Source organism: Eptatretus burgeri, chromosome 16, assembly GCF_056783735.1.
Source record: "Eptatretus burgeri isolate ZD-2024b chromosome 16, Ebu_testis_v1, whole genome shotgun sequence".
NCBI lineage: Eukaryota > Metazoa > Chordata > Myxini > Myxiniformes > Myxinidae > Eptatretus > Eptatretus burgeri.
In genome coordinates this window covers 29,560,262-29,577,097 of record NC_140976.1, presented here as the reverse complement: position 1 = coordinate 29,577,097, position 16,836 = coordinate 29,560,262, and the positions used below count along the sequence as shown (strand labels likewise).

Below are 16,836 nucleotides of genomic sequence, written 5' to 3'. Positions count from 1 at the left end.
TTTTTTGCTGCTACCTGCCTTCCCCTGCCTTCCCCTGCATTCCTAAGTCCAGGAATCTAACCCCTTTTTCCCATCGGCTCTTCGTTTTAGCATTCGTGATTTTCTAATTCGTGGCATTTTCCAGGAACATAGCCTCCGTGATATTTAAGGGTTTACTGGAGTTATTTCCCTTGATTCCTGTTTTTGTGCAAGTTTGTGGTAAAGCAAACTGCAATAGAATTATGTCTCCCATGATTTTCCCTTCTCCCCTATTTAATATTTTATCCTTCGTAATTTGTCTTTTATGTCCGTGTAAAGGGATCACGGCCTTACAACACCCACTGGGCATGAGTTTAGGCACAATTCTAGCAAGACGAGAACATTTTTGCACCATCTAGAGGTGTGGGGCAGGACCATCGTCACCCCTACCAGTGGCGTAAATCCATTTTGAAAGGTGGGGGTGGGGGGATGATATAAAAATTTTGTGGAGAGGATGATATTATAAATCTTCCACCCATCCCCCCTACCCTCCGGGTGTAACGTCAGTTAGGTAATTTTACTTGTGTACTTTTTTTTCTCACTTACGTACTTGCTTAGTTGTGTAATTAAATTGTAGTTGTGTAATTAACACCGCAGGTGTTAGAAAAATTGTCGTTACGTAATTTTTGAACGGCCCCGAACCGGTAAACTGATCGTCAATGTCGCTATTACTAAGACATGTGACAAAAGTCCCACTGGCCACTGCAAGAAAAAAAAAAAACCATAAAACAATTGGAAAATGGACTGCATTGTAAGCGTTTCTGGTATGCAGCGTGTGGTTTCACTAATTCTCTTTGTAAATTTTGATACGTAATGACAGCTGTTTGGTGCTTCGAGAAGTTTTAATATTGTTTAAAATATATATATATATATATATATTTGTAACATTTGCCTATTTATTTTTCACTGCATGGAAGATGGCCCATAGGGACCCCACACCTCTGGCAAAAAATGGTTTACACCTATCCTCCACATTCCCCCCCCTCCCTCGGAATTTCCTTCTGCTAATTTCCTTCCATGACTTCCACTAATCCACACTGAGCAAGCGACACTGGTTGATGTCATTGGGCAGGGCGTTGGACCTAGTTGATAAAAACGGTGCCCCGAGTTGTGCCCAGTTGAGTTTCAGTTCCTCTCAGTCATTCGGAGTTGCTGGCATCCACGAGCCTTCTGTTGGAGAGGAGGTTCTTGGGAGCGGGTAATTCAATCTAAAGTCACAGGGTGGATCATGTGCTCTGTGGTGGCATCCCCTTCACCTTCTGCCATCTCCCACAACGCTGTGTAGCCTGTTTGGAGTTGGAGCCAGCAAGCCGAGCACCGTCGGACAGACCGTGCAACTCGCATCTTTGGCTTGTGCAATTCTCCATTATCGTCTTCTTTTGGATGATTCAGACTTTAAGTATGGGTTAAATATGGAATCTCATTTGTACAAATCTCTTCCAAGTATCATGCTTTAAAATTTTCTTCGCCGAAAGGAGGATAATGTAAGATGGTTATTAAATTGAATATTTCTCCCAACCATTTCCCCCATTCTTTTCGGTGAACCTTTCTATGTACATCGCTTTACCTACGACAGGTTGATTGATCCATCCTCGGGCAACGATGCAAGATATGTCTTTTCTCATTCAAAGGAAAGTGTTTGGTCAGGTTTGTGATTGTGCAGTCAAGTATCACTTGGGAGGAAATAGCCTGCAGATGAGTTAAGTTTTGATAAATTTATCGGCTTATATCGCAAACGATGAAACTTTCAATCTCAAATTGGCTTTGTACCCAGCAGACCAAAGAACACTGGACCATGCTCACTGTAAAGTAAATCTGGCTAATGGAGTTGAGAAGAACAAGCTTATTTGGAATAAGTTTTTCAACTGTAAAGCTTCTTGTTTAGAGTGAGTTTAACCTAAGATGTTTTAAGAATTAGACTATTAGAATGCTATGCTCATAAAGGTCCGAAGATTGAAAAATTTGAATTTGGGGGCTATGGAATTTGTGTGTTCATTACATATATCATTTTCAGAAACCCAACCGAAAATGTTATTTGGAGGGAGGGCAGGGATGTACAAACTTTGACAAGTTTCTCATTTGTCTCCATAGGAACGGAACGCAGAGAATGCGATTGAGGCATTAAAGGAATATGAACCAGAAATGGGGAAAGTGTATCGGCAGGACCGCAATACAGTGCAGCGCATCAAGGCCCGAGACATAGTTCCTGGGGACATTGTGGAGGTGGCAGGTGAGTTTGTCAAACAGTTTGGCTGGGTAGGTTTCGGAAGGAATTTTGTGAAAATGGAAATGAGTTTTTAGACTCTTCCTCCCCTCACCCTCTCCCCCACTCCTCCTACCCAATCCCTGACCAAATATATGTTTAAGGTATACTGAATATTGGTTTCAAAACATATCAACAATTGGTGAGACTTGGCATATACGAGGTTCGTCTAAAAAGTAACGGGACTGACCACAAATTTTATTCCAAAAAATATATTGAAATCACAGCTTGTCCCCTTTAAAATAGTTTCCCTCCAGTCTCACACACTTGTCCATCCTCTTCTTCAACGCCTCTGCACCCCCGGAAGGCTTCTTCTGGAATCCTCCGGAGCTCTATCATGGCCCTTTCGATGGCTTCCACATCAGGAAATTGGGTCCCCTTGATCACCCCCTTGAGCTTGGGGAATAGGAAAAAATCACAAGGGGCCAAGTCTGGTGAATACAGGGGTTGCTCCAGAGTTGGCACGTTTCTCTCTGCTAGAAACTGTCGGATGCTCAGGGCACTGTGAGCAGGGGCGTTGTCATGGTGGAGCACCCACGCGTTGTTCTCCCACAGATCCCTCTTGGCCCGGAATGATTTCATGAGGCGCCGGAGGATCTCCTTGTACACGTATTGATTCACTGTTTGACCCTGTGGTAGAAACTCAAAGTGCACGATGCCCTTGATGTCAAAAAATGCGATGAGCATCACCTTGACCTTCGACTTCGACATCCTTGCTTTCTTTGGTGTTGGTGATGCTGGACTTTTCCACTGACGACTCTGCCATTTGGTCTCGGGATCATATTCGAAAATCCACGATTTATCGCCAGTAATGACTCTCCCGAGCAGGTCTGGATCGTCCTTGAGGCGCTCGATAATGTCTTGACAGACAGTGATTCTTTGCTGTCTGGCAACATCAAGGACGGTGGTCTTGAAGGCACTCCACAACTCTTCAGTACCTCCCAAAGCACCCAGACTCCTCAAATCTCCACTCAGCTTGTTCGCAAACTCCTCAGCTACCCTCTCATCTTTGAGCTTGCCAACATCCAGCCGAGGTTGGGATGGTACCATTCTCCTGGATTTAAAGTGCAACTTCAGAGTTGCTACAACAAGCCGGTGGTCAGTATTGAGGAACTGAGCACTCCAGTTGACCCTGCAGTTCTGGATCATTCTCCAGCGACCATCAACGAGGACATGGTCAATCTCCTTTGCCACACTGCCAGCGTTGGAATACCAAGTCCAGCAATGAGCTTGTGGGTGCTGAAACCATGAACTGGCCAACCTAAGTCCATGACTTCTTGCAAAGTCAAGGAACTTTGTGCTATTCTGGTTCATAGTTCCTGACCCATGGGGACCAACACACGTCTCGTCACCATCCCTTTCAGTTCCAGTCGATGAATTTAATCCCCCAAGACTAGAAGTGTATCTCGTCTGTGGCACTGATCAACCACAGACTCGAGTGTGGCATAGAATGCATCCTTCACGGTGAGATCACTCGCCTCAGTCAGAGCACAAACAGAGACCAGGGAAATGACACCAAAGGAGTGACGAATCCTTCGTGTCATCCGCTCGTTGACCGGTGTTTCCTCAATTATCATTGGAGTCAGCTTATTGGACACAGCTACAGCAACTCCTTGGGAATGGTAACCATCATAGCGACCAGACCAATAGTAGGTGTAACCACCCACCATGATCTCGCTGCAATCCGGTCTCCGAACCTCAGAGTGCCGCAATACCGATGTCCAAACGCTTGAGCTCAGATGATAACAGAGATAGGTGATCATCCTCTCTTAGGGTTAGGACATTCCAGGCACGCACCCAAAGGGACCGCCTCAGGTTAACCCAAGGAGACCGCCGTCTGGTGGATGATACCTCGGCACCACTCCCGCAATCTGACCCTGGAATGTTACCCTGTGGTTTCCCTCCTATCATCAAAGATTGGGTATCCCAGAGGCTTTGCCCCAATCCCATCATCCGGTGAGCTGCCCTGCGAAGGGAAGCTGCACAGGAGGTACTCCCACGGAGTGTGTTTTCAGATTGCTTTGCGTTTTTGCGTTTTTGTGTTTTGCGGAATGAAGGGTTTTACGGTGTAGTGCAAATCCTGCCACCAACCTCCTCATAAGAAGTAACCTAACTGCAGGAGGATGTTGGGCACTAGATATGGATGGCCGTTGGCTCACAAGGAGCTCCTCCTCCCTTTGACAGGTTTTGTTTTTAATCCTGCTGTGTGTCCATATCCAACACCCTCCTCACCAAAAAAGCTGGTGGGGGAGACGGTTTCGTCACCGACAACCGGACCATGGAACATGTTAGTACAGGTTTGCATGATACCTGTAGCAAGTCACAGATCTAATCTGGCCTGACTTGACACCTGACACCTGAGTGGTGGAGTGTCGATGCAAATCTCGGCCGAAGAACTATTCTTTTCAAGTTGGCCATATAATTTGTCTTTTTAACTTCGTCACAGAACTGGTCTTGCCATCATTTTAAGGGTTCCAATGATGTGTCAGATACAGGGATAAATTTATGATGCCTGCAGTTGACCTTCTGATCCAACAGCAATGTGGTTTAAACAGTTCTGTCATCATAATCCACCCATCTGGGCGTATTGCCAATCGAGCTGTCAGATCTCAAGATTGTAAATAATTTATCAAGGGAAGTTGATATCCTGACATATTCTGAAGATGCTATAAACTGTCATCCTGCTTCACAGGCATTGTGGTGTACCATTATTCTGTAGAGGACCTATAAAGCCATCAACCTTTAAACGTACTTGTAAAACCATGGAATACCTATGCCTGCTGGAAATAACTCACTAATACGCTGCAGTAATTTAAATGTACTAAGTCTATTTGCACTGCATCTGAATTGCAGTGCAATCGGTCACTTTTATATTATATATAGTACTATTTTATTTAGAAATCGGTTCACATTGCTCCTCTTGCAATGTACAATTAAATTGTATTTCCAATGTCTGTAATGGTTGTGTTTTCCTTTTTAACACCCTGGAGAAAGCCCCCTTTAGTTTTGGCAATCGTGCATTTGCTGCTCTTTTTGAGCTACACTGTTGAGCAATGTTCCAATTGAATTGGAACATGCAGCTACAGCACCCACCCCCTCCCAATGTACGGACTTTGATCTATACAGGATTCAAGCGTGAAAGTCGATTTTACACCTCCTACGGGCATCTTCAAGGCAAAATCCTGTGACCCATGGCTTGATATATGCCTGGTGTTGGCTTAATGGTTAGGGTGGTGGGCTTGGGATCCTAGTATCCTGAGTTCAAATCCCACTCGGCTGTTGAATTGATACCAGGTGGGGTTGACTCTGCCTGTCATCCTTCTGAGGTTGGCAAAATGAGTACCAGCATGCTGGTATCCTGTGTCGGAGTGGTGACGCGTCCAGGATTGTGCCCAATAGCCAAGGAGACTGCTTAGGCAGCACCAACGCTCTGCACAGAGTATGATCCCAATGGATGGATGGCTTGATACTGTGCTTCACCATATTGATTCGGTGTGATTCTCGTCCTTACTATTCAAGTTTTGTTTAAATCTTGATCAAGACTCATCGTGAATCATGTTTCTACAAGTGCTGCAATTAATCCTTGCAGACGATCAGATTTGTGGTGCTGCCAGCTCGGTTCATACCATTATCGCATGCTGAGACATGGGAGTGTGATCTGTTTGTTAACCAACACTTCTTCCTAAATGGTGTTAAGCAACTGGGTCTGTCTGTGAGTCTACAGACGTCTGTCTATGATCAAGGAACTACTTCATTCCATTTAAATGTTGTATTTTGAGCACTGTGGAACATGAATTGGAACATGCAGCTACAGTTTTGCAGTACTTTGGCTCTGAATTTGGCAAATTGTACGGGATCTCCTCACGATTGTGCATGCGCAGAGAGGAATAAGGTAATTATTCCAGTCTGTCTGCCTGGGTGTCTGGCAGTCAGACAAGATTGAAAATCATTCCAAACAAGAAACTTACTGTTTTGGGGCATCGTAAAGGATGCATACAACCGCCACGAATAACTAATTAACATGTTAAATAAGGTGGTGTAAAAGACAGTGCATCAATGATGGATGGTAAGCTTCAGATTCAACAGTTTGTTTATTTATTTATTTCTTTCTATAACCTTTAAAACTTTTATTTTATTTCAATTGAATTACATACGTGAGCACTGCAGAACATGAATCGCCTTATCACTTCCAAAAACCTCCAGTGTAGCAGTGCTTGGCCAAAAATATTATGCTATTTTATGCCATCTTCACCAATCAAATTGCCGTTGGTGCTCTCAGCATTGGGGAATATCGACATTCAAATTAAAGCTCATAAGAAATACAGATTGTGATCGAAAATGCAATGCAAGAGTCAAAAAGATTAAGTTCCCATGTCATTTTTCTCAAGAATGTGTGGCATCAGGTGTTCTATGAACTGTAGTTTTTAAAATAGTTGGTTTCTCCAATAAATTGGTTAAGTTGCCCCCCCCCTCCCTCCCCACTCTCCCCACTACCCTTTCTGTTTTCTTTTTCCCAGTCCTAAAATTTTTCCCCCCTCCTCTTCCTCCCTCTCCACCTACCTGTTCTTTCCTTGTCTGAATTTAACTCATTAACGTGGTGAGGAGTAGCTGAGCATGGCGCTGGTGCGAGTCCAACAGCCCCTTCCAAGTCTTTAAGAAGAAATGAGCTATCGGTTCTGTCTCCTTTCAACTCCATCAACACACAAACTAAATGCAGGATGCAATGATACAGCACTAAGCTTTACCATTCGACTTTGACTTCCACACAGAATCATTAAGAATATGTTTCCCCAATAAAATTTGGAGAATATGTACCACCCAACACTACTCGATGAATGAGAACTGGGACAACAACATTTGCATCCCCAGGACGATGCTTTCATCCATCACTCACTAACAGTGAGACACTATTTATCACTCACTAACAGTGAGACACTATTTATTTCCCTCTGGGAGCGAAAAAAGTCAATAGCCGCTCCCTCCAGCAGGGGTCAGTGGTTCAACCACTTGTAAATTTCACCTGGACACGGAGAAGAGTGCAAGTCATCTCCCCATTCCCGCCGAGAGGGTGGGGGTGGGAATTATTTTGTGCCCTTGACCTGACCTTGGGTACCTTGAGCATGTATGCCAAAATTGGTGGAGATTGGCTCAACTGTTTTCATTTCTATAATGAACATACATATATACAAACAATCGTAATTATGTTTATATAGCACCTTTTTGCCCAAGAAGGAGAAAAAGAAAGTGGGTCGGGGTGGAGTGGGGAAGAGCAAATGGAGGTGCTGCTGGTGAGAGGTGCTCAATCCACAATACACTTTTTAAAGAATTCTGACTGCATGGCCAATCCTCTCATAGCTGTCTCCAGGGATCCTTCGTCATAGCGTTTAATCACTCGGCGACCTCGCTGGCAACGCCCTCCAAGACTGGTGGTTGTCCTGGTAGGGGCTGAGCCCATATGGCCTTATTATCTCCGTGGTTAGCCAAGGCTTGTGGAATATTGAGGGCGTGGAAAGAGAAAGAATGATAAAGGACAGTAGCTTGCTGCATCATTTCTTTTCAACGATTTGCAGGTTGTAGATTAACGACAAAAATGCTTCGAGGCAACCACGATGCACATGATGGTCCTGGTTTGTGAGTGTAGATAAATTTCTTCACTTACACAGACTTGGGAGGCCGTCATCCTTCTTCTCTGCACAAAACAGCATCCCCGTGACATGTATCCGAATCTTTGAATCAACCCACTTGATCACGTCTCCATGACATCAACATCTGGACGATTGTGTTAAATCAGAAAATGCACACCCCCAATAGAAACCCGGTAGCTCAGAGCTGAAGCCACTTAGCCTTTAGGGCTCAGGAGAGGGAGGATGTTGATTTTGAAAACAGCTTGGCCGGTGGTGTAAAAGAGGGACAGCAGAAACTGAAGCAGGACAGTGTCAAGTGAGAAGAAAGAGGAAACGATGGCTGCAATGGCTGCTGAATAGTCGAGAGGTGGACATGCAGAGAATTGCCTTATTTTAGTATGATTTAGATTTTCCTCAAGCACCCTTTTGATATATTTTTTCCAGTAGTATTGTGGTTGAATGGTTACAATTGTACATGAGAGCCCAAGAAAAAGAAAATTTGGAAGAAACATTCCAAAACTATTTTACTCGTGTTTCTCCTGTGTCCACTCCAACACGAGGAATAACTTTTTTTAATTCAAATAATATTTTTACACAAACACAGAATGCTTCAACCCCAAAACACAGTTTTTATTGGAGGTTCATTGCTGTAATTTGCATATGCCATAAAGGGGAAAAAGAAGAGTTCGGAAAGGGCACTTTGATGTGGAATATATGCACACTTGCATGTGGCCGTGCGTCCACTCGATGAGCCGGTTCATTATAACCTTGGTTTTTCATAAAGTGATCTTTCATATTATCCGGCTTCAAAGTGGCCATTGTGGATCTAATATGATGAAGTAGTAACACTGAATCTATAACCATAACCTTGTGTGAATATATAGTCAGGTGCTGTGCTAAAGCATTAGCTGACATACTTTATGCTGCACAATGCATAAGCCAATACAGTGTATAACTGAAGAGAATCTTAACTGATCCGATGTTTATTTGTAGTACTGTCAGACCCTGACAGTCAAGGGGGGTATGTTTCTGGAAAATACTGTGAATGTCAATTCCATGAATATTGGGGCATTGTTTCAATGGAAAAAGGGGGTCCAAGATTCAGAGGGGAAAATTTTATAAGTTTAAAATCTTTTTGACCACGATGCACATGAGTTTCATAAAAACGATTCCACTTGAATGTACCACCAAACTGTTAGTGTTGGCAATCTGTTTGGGTTGGTTCATTAGAGAATTCCATACTCGAGAACGGTTCATTCAACAAAGAAGAATGATTGGCGCAGCCAGATGCGCGTACAAGCGAACAGCTTGTTGGATTGAGACCCAGGACACAACCAAGGGCTTCCAAGTGAAAAATGAAATGACCATCAGGTACCGTTTCCAATGTTTATTGAAGGAATGTGATTAAAGTTTCTTAAAAGTGCTTAACCAATTGTACCGTCAAAGTTAAAAAACAAAAAAGCAAAACGAGCAGCAGGTGCCGTAAAGCCTGTAAAGTTCCTCGCTGTCTGTGGCCACAGGTGGCCAGCAGGTGTTGATAGTGGAGGCTCTCACCTTGTCCAGTGACTCTTTAATTGCACCAATGCAGTGAGCTATGTTGAACTTCTTCCAACACTGCCCGACAGTGAGTTCTGGGTTGGACGGAGTCCATCACATCCAAAATGTGGCGAAAGGTGTGGTGGGTATAATATGTCTTGAAAGTCCAGATTACTCCTTGGTCGAGCGGTTGGATCGGGGAGATAGTGTTAGGCGGCAGGAAGATCACTTTGATGTTCCAGTGAGCCACCTTCAGGTCCGTGAGGTGGCCAGGAGCGTTGTCAACAAGCAGAACCTTGAATACAAAGTTTGTTCCACCAGGTCCCTCTCCACCTGAGGGATGAAACAGTTATGGAACCAGTCTGTGAAAGTTGCTGACATCACCCACTCCTTCCTTTTGGTCCTCCAAAACACAGGCAGTGTGTTTGTTCTTGCTCTTGAGAGCACGTGGGTTCGGGGAATGGTACAGCATCATGAGCTTCGTTAAACAGTCCCCTTCTGGGTTTGCGCAGAGGAGAAGAAATACCCAGTCCTTTGTGGCCTCGAATCTCTATGCTGTCCCCTTCGAGATAAAAGTTTGCTTTGACATCTTTTTCCAAAACAGGCCCGTCTTGTCAGCATTGAACACTTGCTCTGGCAGGTACCCCTTCTCCTCAATGAGTTGCGAGTTGATCAGGGAACGTTTTGGCCACCTCCTGGTCTGTAGAGGCACGCTCGCCTGATGGATTAATGTTACGGAGACCATAGTGCTTCTTGAAGCAGTCAAACGACCCCCTGATTGCTTGGAATGCACCGGGGTCGCTCGTTCCTGCATCACTCGTGTTTGCGCCACCCTCACCAGCCAGATGCGCGTACATGCGCATAGCCTTTGTGCGAATGAGAGGTCCACTTGAAGGCGTGTTCTTTTGCCCGCTGTCTTCCACCCATACACTGAGAGCCTTCTCCATCCTTTCTATGGAGGCATCCTGGACCTGGGTGACCACTTTGGTGCTCGGTACAGTACAGTGCACTTTCTTGGATCACCTTCTTGTTCTTCTGTATGTTGCGAATGGTGGATTTGTTTACTTCATGCAGTCCACCCACAGAGGCCACACTCTGTCCTCTCGGCAGTTGGTCCAGCAACTCCACTTTGTCGTTTAGGCTCATCACTTCCTTCTGCTTCTTGGCAGTCAAGGCATCTCCGGCACCGGTCTTGCGCTTGGGAGCCATGTTTGATCAATGAGCGAAGCAAGAGAGGCAAAACTGGTCAAGGCAGGGGAATGAGAAGAATGATTGAGACCCAGGACACGCTGCCTATAAGTAGTCATGTGTGAACTGTGGGAGGTGTGAGTAGTCTGCCCATTTTTGGTTGGGGATAACGTTTTACGCAGCTGGCGGTAGATGCGTTGAAGCATTTTAATTGTATGACTCCTGGGAGATGATGTTTTACTCGGCTGGTAATAGATGTGGTGAATCTTTTTAATTGTGTGACTCGCGGGGGATGAAGGCTTACGCAGCTGCCGGTAGATACGGTGGAGTGTTTTTTAGCTGAACTTGTGGGGCATGCTTCGCAGTTTGCTTCCTGCTCAGGTCGTGTAAGATTTTTTTTTTGCGCCTGTGAAAAACCATGAGAACGTGAAGCCCAAGGCCAGGAATGTAGAAGCAGGTCGTTTTTTATAAACTGCGAATCCGCGGGGTCTGCGAATAGTGAATCCGCGAATGTCGGGGATCAACGTTACTTTGAGATTTGGCCAGTGCTAGAATTGTGCACTGACACCACCAGTCCATTTATAAATGGCATGTTTTGACAATAGCACAAGGTTTTACCAATTTCCATGCATGCTGGGGAAGATGAAAAGTGCCTCATTAAAGTTTGAAATGAAATACAACTTGGCAGATGGCTTTGATGAATGAGTGCTTGAGTGCAGCAGGTGCTTTGCCAACTGTAGCTTGTAAGAGGCTGCATTACTTTGCAAAATGTTTCCTCTCAGGGCACCTAGAATGTGGGCGATAAGTCGATGACGGGTTTGTAAAGTAAACTGACACATAACTTAGGGCCGAGTGACACGCTACTGAGGAAATGTCCAACTTGATGATGTGGGTCGGTGTCGTCGTGGCTGTTCTGTTGCCAGTGCATGCATGTTTGCATTGCTCCAAGACAGCTGCCCGTGCCACTCGATAAGCAGCCTACTAGAATGCCTTGTGAGATTTTTTTTTTTTTAGAATAAACAATGATATAAGGCTGCAATTGTAAAAGGACCGTTCTAACGCTGCACTACTCACCAAGTAACAGACTTCTCAATCTTCCACTCAGTTTTGTGACAGGATGTTAATAGCTTGTGGTTATTGAGAGACGAAGTTTGATGCCATCTGAAGTGCTCTTCCTGTCCACACCCTGTGTGCCTCATGTCACTGAATCAAAAAAGCTGGCCTTGTAAGGAAGGCAAGCAAATTTTAGTTTTTGAGGGGGTGGAGAGGGTTGTTGGGGAGGGAAACCACTTTCACCTTCTCCACTCCCCAAGCACAGTGCATGCTTTCAGCCCCTACACCCTCTCCAAACCCCTCCCTGCTGCATCCTGTGCTTCACCGTCTCTCCGCTTGTGGGGAGCAATGCATATACGTGTAGGTGGTCCAGCTGCTTGGAAACCAATTGCTTGCCTTTCTCCCTGGAGCAGATGCACTGTGTTAGCCATCTGGGCCTAATCTTTTAGAGTCCATAAACTGAGTACAGTACTGCCATAGAACCAACTTTCGAATGTAAACAATCCAAATGTGTTGAATTTGTTTAGTCACTGGACTGCAACACTCAGATTAAATCAAATCTTTTACCAACAAAATGTTTTCATTCTTTATTATTATTATTATTATTATTATTATTATTATTATTATTATTATTATTATTATGATGTCCAACAGCTTTGTTCTGCTTAGAAATTGTTATCGTGAGTTCAGCGAACTGAAGCGTTCTCCGGGGAGGGTTTCGAGACGCATCTGATTTAATAAATGATACTGCCTTCAGGACGATATCAATAAATCCTTAATCTAGTTTGCAGAGGCTTAAAAATGCCAGATTTGAACAGCTTGTGTATTACAAATATTGTGTGGCTCTTCCAACACATTATGCACGTCATGTTGTTTTGAGCCCACTGAAGTCTGTAATTCTCTGTCTTTGCTCTGGCATCTGAACAATCCCCCTGTACTCCCTTTCACCTTTCATTTCCGACCGTGTGTATTGGGATTTTGCCAAATAATTCCTCATATTTCGACCTTATTTGGATCTATGTCATTGAGTTTGTTGTTTATGGAACATGATTGTGGCGATTATAAACCTGTCGGTTTGCCATACTGCATCGTGTCAGCTCTTGAGCCCCTTTCTTGTCCTCCCCACTCTTTCCATCATTCCTTTGTCATTAATTTTTGTGCATCTGCTGGTGGCACCATCAAGAGGAGAGCCTTGTTGCAGGAAGCCAAAGACTGAAAGCCTTTTTGCTGAAGCTTTGTTTTCAAGCTTCAGCTAACAAAAACGCCCTCAGGGTAGATCTGTAATGTCCATCTCAAGAGTAGATCTGTAATGTCCATCTTCTGTTCCCCGTCCCATCCCTCTCCCTTACACAGATCTCCTAATGTCTCTGTTCCCCACTGTTTTGTCCTTCCCACTCCCTCCCCTCCTGTCTCATGCCCCCCTTGATGTGCGTTGTGTGTTAGCTCTCATTCGAGTCTGGACAAGGAAAACAAAAAAAAAATGAAAAAAAAAGCAGTTAAGATATGACTTTTTGGTTAACTCACCAAACTTTGTCATGCTTCATTATCTTAATTCTTCTTTTGAAATTTGAACTTAGTTATATAACTGCCTTTTCTTTTTTCTTTTTTTTTTGTAGTTGGTGATAAAGTTCCAGCTGATATCAGACTATCCTCGGTGAAATCGACAACTCTTCGAGTGGATCAGTCCATCTTAACAGGTGAAATTAATGGCCACAAATTTTGCGAACAGCTACTGTTTCACTCTCCTTCCTTTCATGATGCTGATCTGGAAACAGGCCCTGGTGAACTACAGTGCACCTAATATTGGATGGGTATTCTCCCACTAACTTACCTCTGATCAAATTTCATCAGTCGTACTTTAATCATCCCATGGAAACACATTCGATGTCAGGCAATGGGGGAAAATAGATATATACTTGCAGCCATGTTGGTACTTTCCTGGAAACCATGCATGTACACTGTACAGGTATATGTTTTGACAATTTACTGGCAAATGCAATTCTGTGTTTGGCAGGAGAATCCGTGTCTGTCATCAAGCACACAGACCCAGTGCCTGATCCCAGGGCCGTCAACCAAGACAAAAAGAACATGCTTTTCTCTGTGAGTCATCATATTCATAATTTTGCAGGCTTGTATCACCACTGCTACTTTTGTGTGGCATTGTAGTTGGATTGGGAGTATACAGAGCAAGTTTTATGTACATTGCACTCCTCTTACCCCAATCGTTTTGAGATGTCACTGGTGCTGATTTATTTTATGTTATTTTTGTATCCTGCCTCTCAATATGGTGCCCATCCTGAGTTACCTCAAGAGCCATCTTCGAGTCGGCCATAAAATGTGATCCGGCACCACCAGACGGTTGATGTTTTTATTGCAGTGCAGGCAGGCAGTTGATGTTTTCTGTTTTGTTTTATTTTATTTGTGTACAGGGTCAAAGCTCGTGGAGGAGCTAGAACACAGAACGGATCAGGGTGTAACAGAACGAAAGGAACAGTAGAAAGAGGTTGGGGGGTGGGGTGGGTACACATCAACAGCAGAGTTGAGGGCAAAAATTATAGATGGAGAGTTTGAGAAATATGGGATGTAGGGGAAAGAAGAGTAAGGGGATGACACGGGGTGGGAGAGGGTGGGGTGTTGAACACGATGGATGCAGCTGCAAATTCGCAATCACAAAAGTGGAAGGAAAACCTGGAAACCCAGAAATAAGAAATGGGTGAGCTTGGGAGGGGGGGTGAGGGGGAGGGGTTACTAGGGGTATAACAAATCATGGTTATGGATGGTGGATGACTTGTGATGGTGGTGGACTGCTGTCTTGAAGGCTTGAAGGGAAGATTGGGATTGAAGAGGCTGGGAAATTGGTTCTACAGACTGAAAAGAAAGAAAGAGTAGTGAATGAATGGAGGTGAGCAGTGAGTGGCAGATGGTGCAAGACAAGAAAGAAAGCGGTAGTAAACAGAGAGGCCATTGACCTGTCTGCAATGCGAAAGTGAGAGTCCCAGAGACTCAGCTTCATTCCAATTAATTTTAAGGCCTTGGTTGCCTTGGCATCAAACGACAAGATCAGACAGGAGTCTTCATGGACTATGATGTTCGCGGATGACATCGTGATCTGTAGTGAGAGTAGGGAGCAGGCTGAGGCGATCCTCGAGAGGTGGAGGTACGCACTGGAGAGAAGGGGAATGAAAATCAGTCTGAGTAAGACGGAGTGCATGTGCGTAAATGAGGGAGGGTGGCGGAATGGTTCTGGTGGAAATGGAATGGAATGGAATGGAATGGCAGAAAGGAGTTGAGGTGGTGAAGGTGGATGGGTATAAATACTTGGGATGAACTGTCCAAAGTAATGGAGAGTGTGGTAGAGAAGTGAATAAGAGAGTGCAGGCAGGATGGAGTGGGTGGAGAAGAGTTTCAGGAGTGATTTCTGATAGAAGGGTATCTGCAAGAGTGAAAGGGAAAGTATACAAGACGGTAGTGACACCAGCTATGATGTATGGTTTGGAGGTGGTGACGCTGACAAAAGACATGAAGCAGAGCTGGAGGTGGCAGAGTTAAAGATGCTGCGATTCTCGTTGGGAGTGAGGAGGATGGACAGGATTAGAAATGAGTATATTAGAGGGACAGTGCAGGTAGGACGATTTGGAGACAAAGTGAGAGGGGCGAGATTGAGATGGTTTGGACATGTGCACAGGAGGGATGCGGGGTATATCGGGAGAAGGATGCTGAAGATGGAGCGGCCAGGTAGTAGGAGAAGAGGAAAGCCAAAGAGGAGGTTTATGGATGTGGTGAGGGTGGACATACAGGTGCTTGGTGTGACAATAGAAGATGTGGAGGACAGAGCGAAATGGAGACTGATGATCTGCTGCGGCGACCTCAAACGGGAGCAGCCAAAAAGAAGAAGTTTCCATGGCATCAAGCGTGAGGCAGGGGCAACAGTCCAGAGGGGAAAGCAGTACTCCATAAAGCTGTTGGTAAAGATTTTGTGGATAGATAAAATTTCGGATGTGCCTCTTCCTCGTCATCATCTTTGTCATCATCATCTTATTATTATTATTCTTTCATATGCAGCACATGGCTGTGAGTAGCATCACTGGCTGAAGAAGGTGCTGCTAATGCAATGCTCCTGTAGGCTAGGGCAGGAATTTGTAATTTGTTCAGGGTGCTGGCGACAGCTTGTCTACTGTTCGCAAAGAATACCCTGGGATCTTTAATGTCCACCAACTAATATGGGCAGATGGGACGCCCAGTTTAATATCCATCTGAGGCATGGCACGCACATTGATGCCTCATCCTGCCTGGGAGACACCAGCGTGACAGCTTGTAGCTGGGCTGAGATTCACACCCAGGCTAGACCTGCTCATTCGCAAGCGTGCATATGGAGGATGCTCTATTGCTGATTGGCTTTGGAGGCCAACTTCGACATGTGGTTTACCCAACAAAGATCATGACTGATTGTGAGGTCCAAAACTATGAGCAACTAAACTTGAAGAGGATTGTTAAGGAAGTAGATGGAAGTGTTTGCGGAACGGCCTTTTCAGCGGCTGAGATTTGTCAGGATTGAAAAACATATCAAGTGTTGGCACAGCTCGTAATACGATCTAGGTATACCTCCAATTACTGAGCAACCTGGGTTGTTTTGTTACCTCTGCCACCGAAGGTGGAAGGAGGTTGTTTTCACCCCTTTCCATTTGTTTGTCTGATTGTTTGTTTGTGTGCAGGATATCTCAAAAAGTTGTGGACGGATCCGGATGAAATTTGGTGGGCCGGTTGGGTGTGGGACAAGAATGAACTGATTAGAGTTTGATGAAGATCCGGACCGGATCCCGTTACTGGAATTTTAAAAAGTGGTGATTCACCGTTGAGATGTGGCCAAAAGCAATAAATAGCACGATATCTCAAAAAGTTGCGGACGGATTCGGACGAAACTTGGTGGACACGTTGGGGGTGTGGCAAGGACGAATTGATTCAATTTGGTGAAGATCCGGATCTGGATTCGATAATTATTTAATTTTTAAAGTGATTCTTCACCATTGGAAAATGGGGCCAAAAACGATATAGTAATGTTTAGCATGATATTTCAAAAATGTAATGGGCCCGATATGTTCTTGTGGACCAGGTATTGCGTAGCGGAGGTTTGTGCTCTATCTAGTGCCCTTCTAG

General features: G+C 44.6%; 1 protein-coding gene across 2 annotated transcripts in view; it reads left to right on the top strand.

Annotated features, from left to right (window-relative positions):
• The window catches only part of LOC147010798 (sarcoplasmic/endoplasmic reticulum calcium ATPase 2), a 108,876-nt gene that overhangs the window by 38,909 nt on the left and 53,131 nt on the right, over window positions 1–16,836 (top strand). For both annotated transcript variants that reach the window (XM_085858914.1, XM_085858915.1), the window contains exons 5-7: window positions 2,110–2,248; window positions 13,299–13,379; window positions 13,697–13,782. In XM_085858914.1, the coding sequence (XP_085715040.1) occupies window positions 2,110–2,248; window positions 13,299–13,379; window positions 13,697–13,782 (306 nt within the window). The remainder of the gene's footprint in view (window positions 1–2,109; window positions 2,249–13,298; window positions 13,380–13,696; window positions 13,783–16,836) is intronic.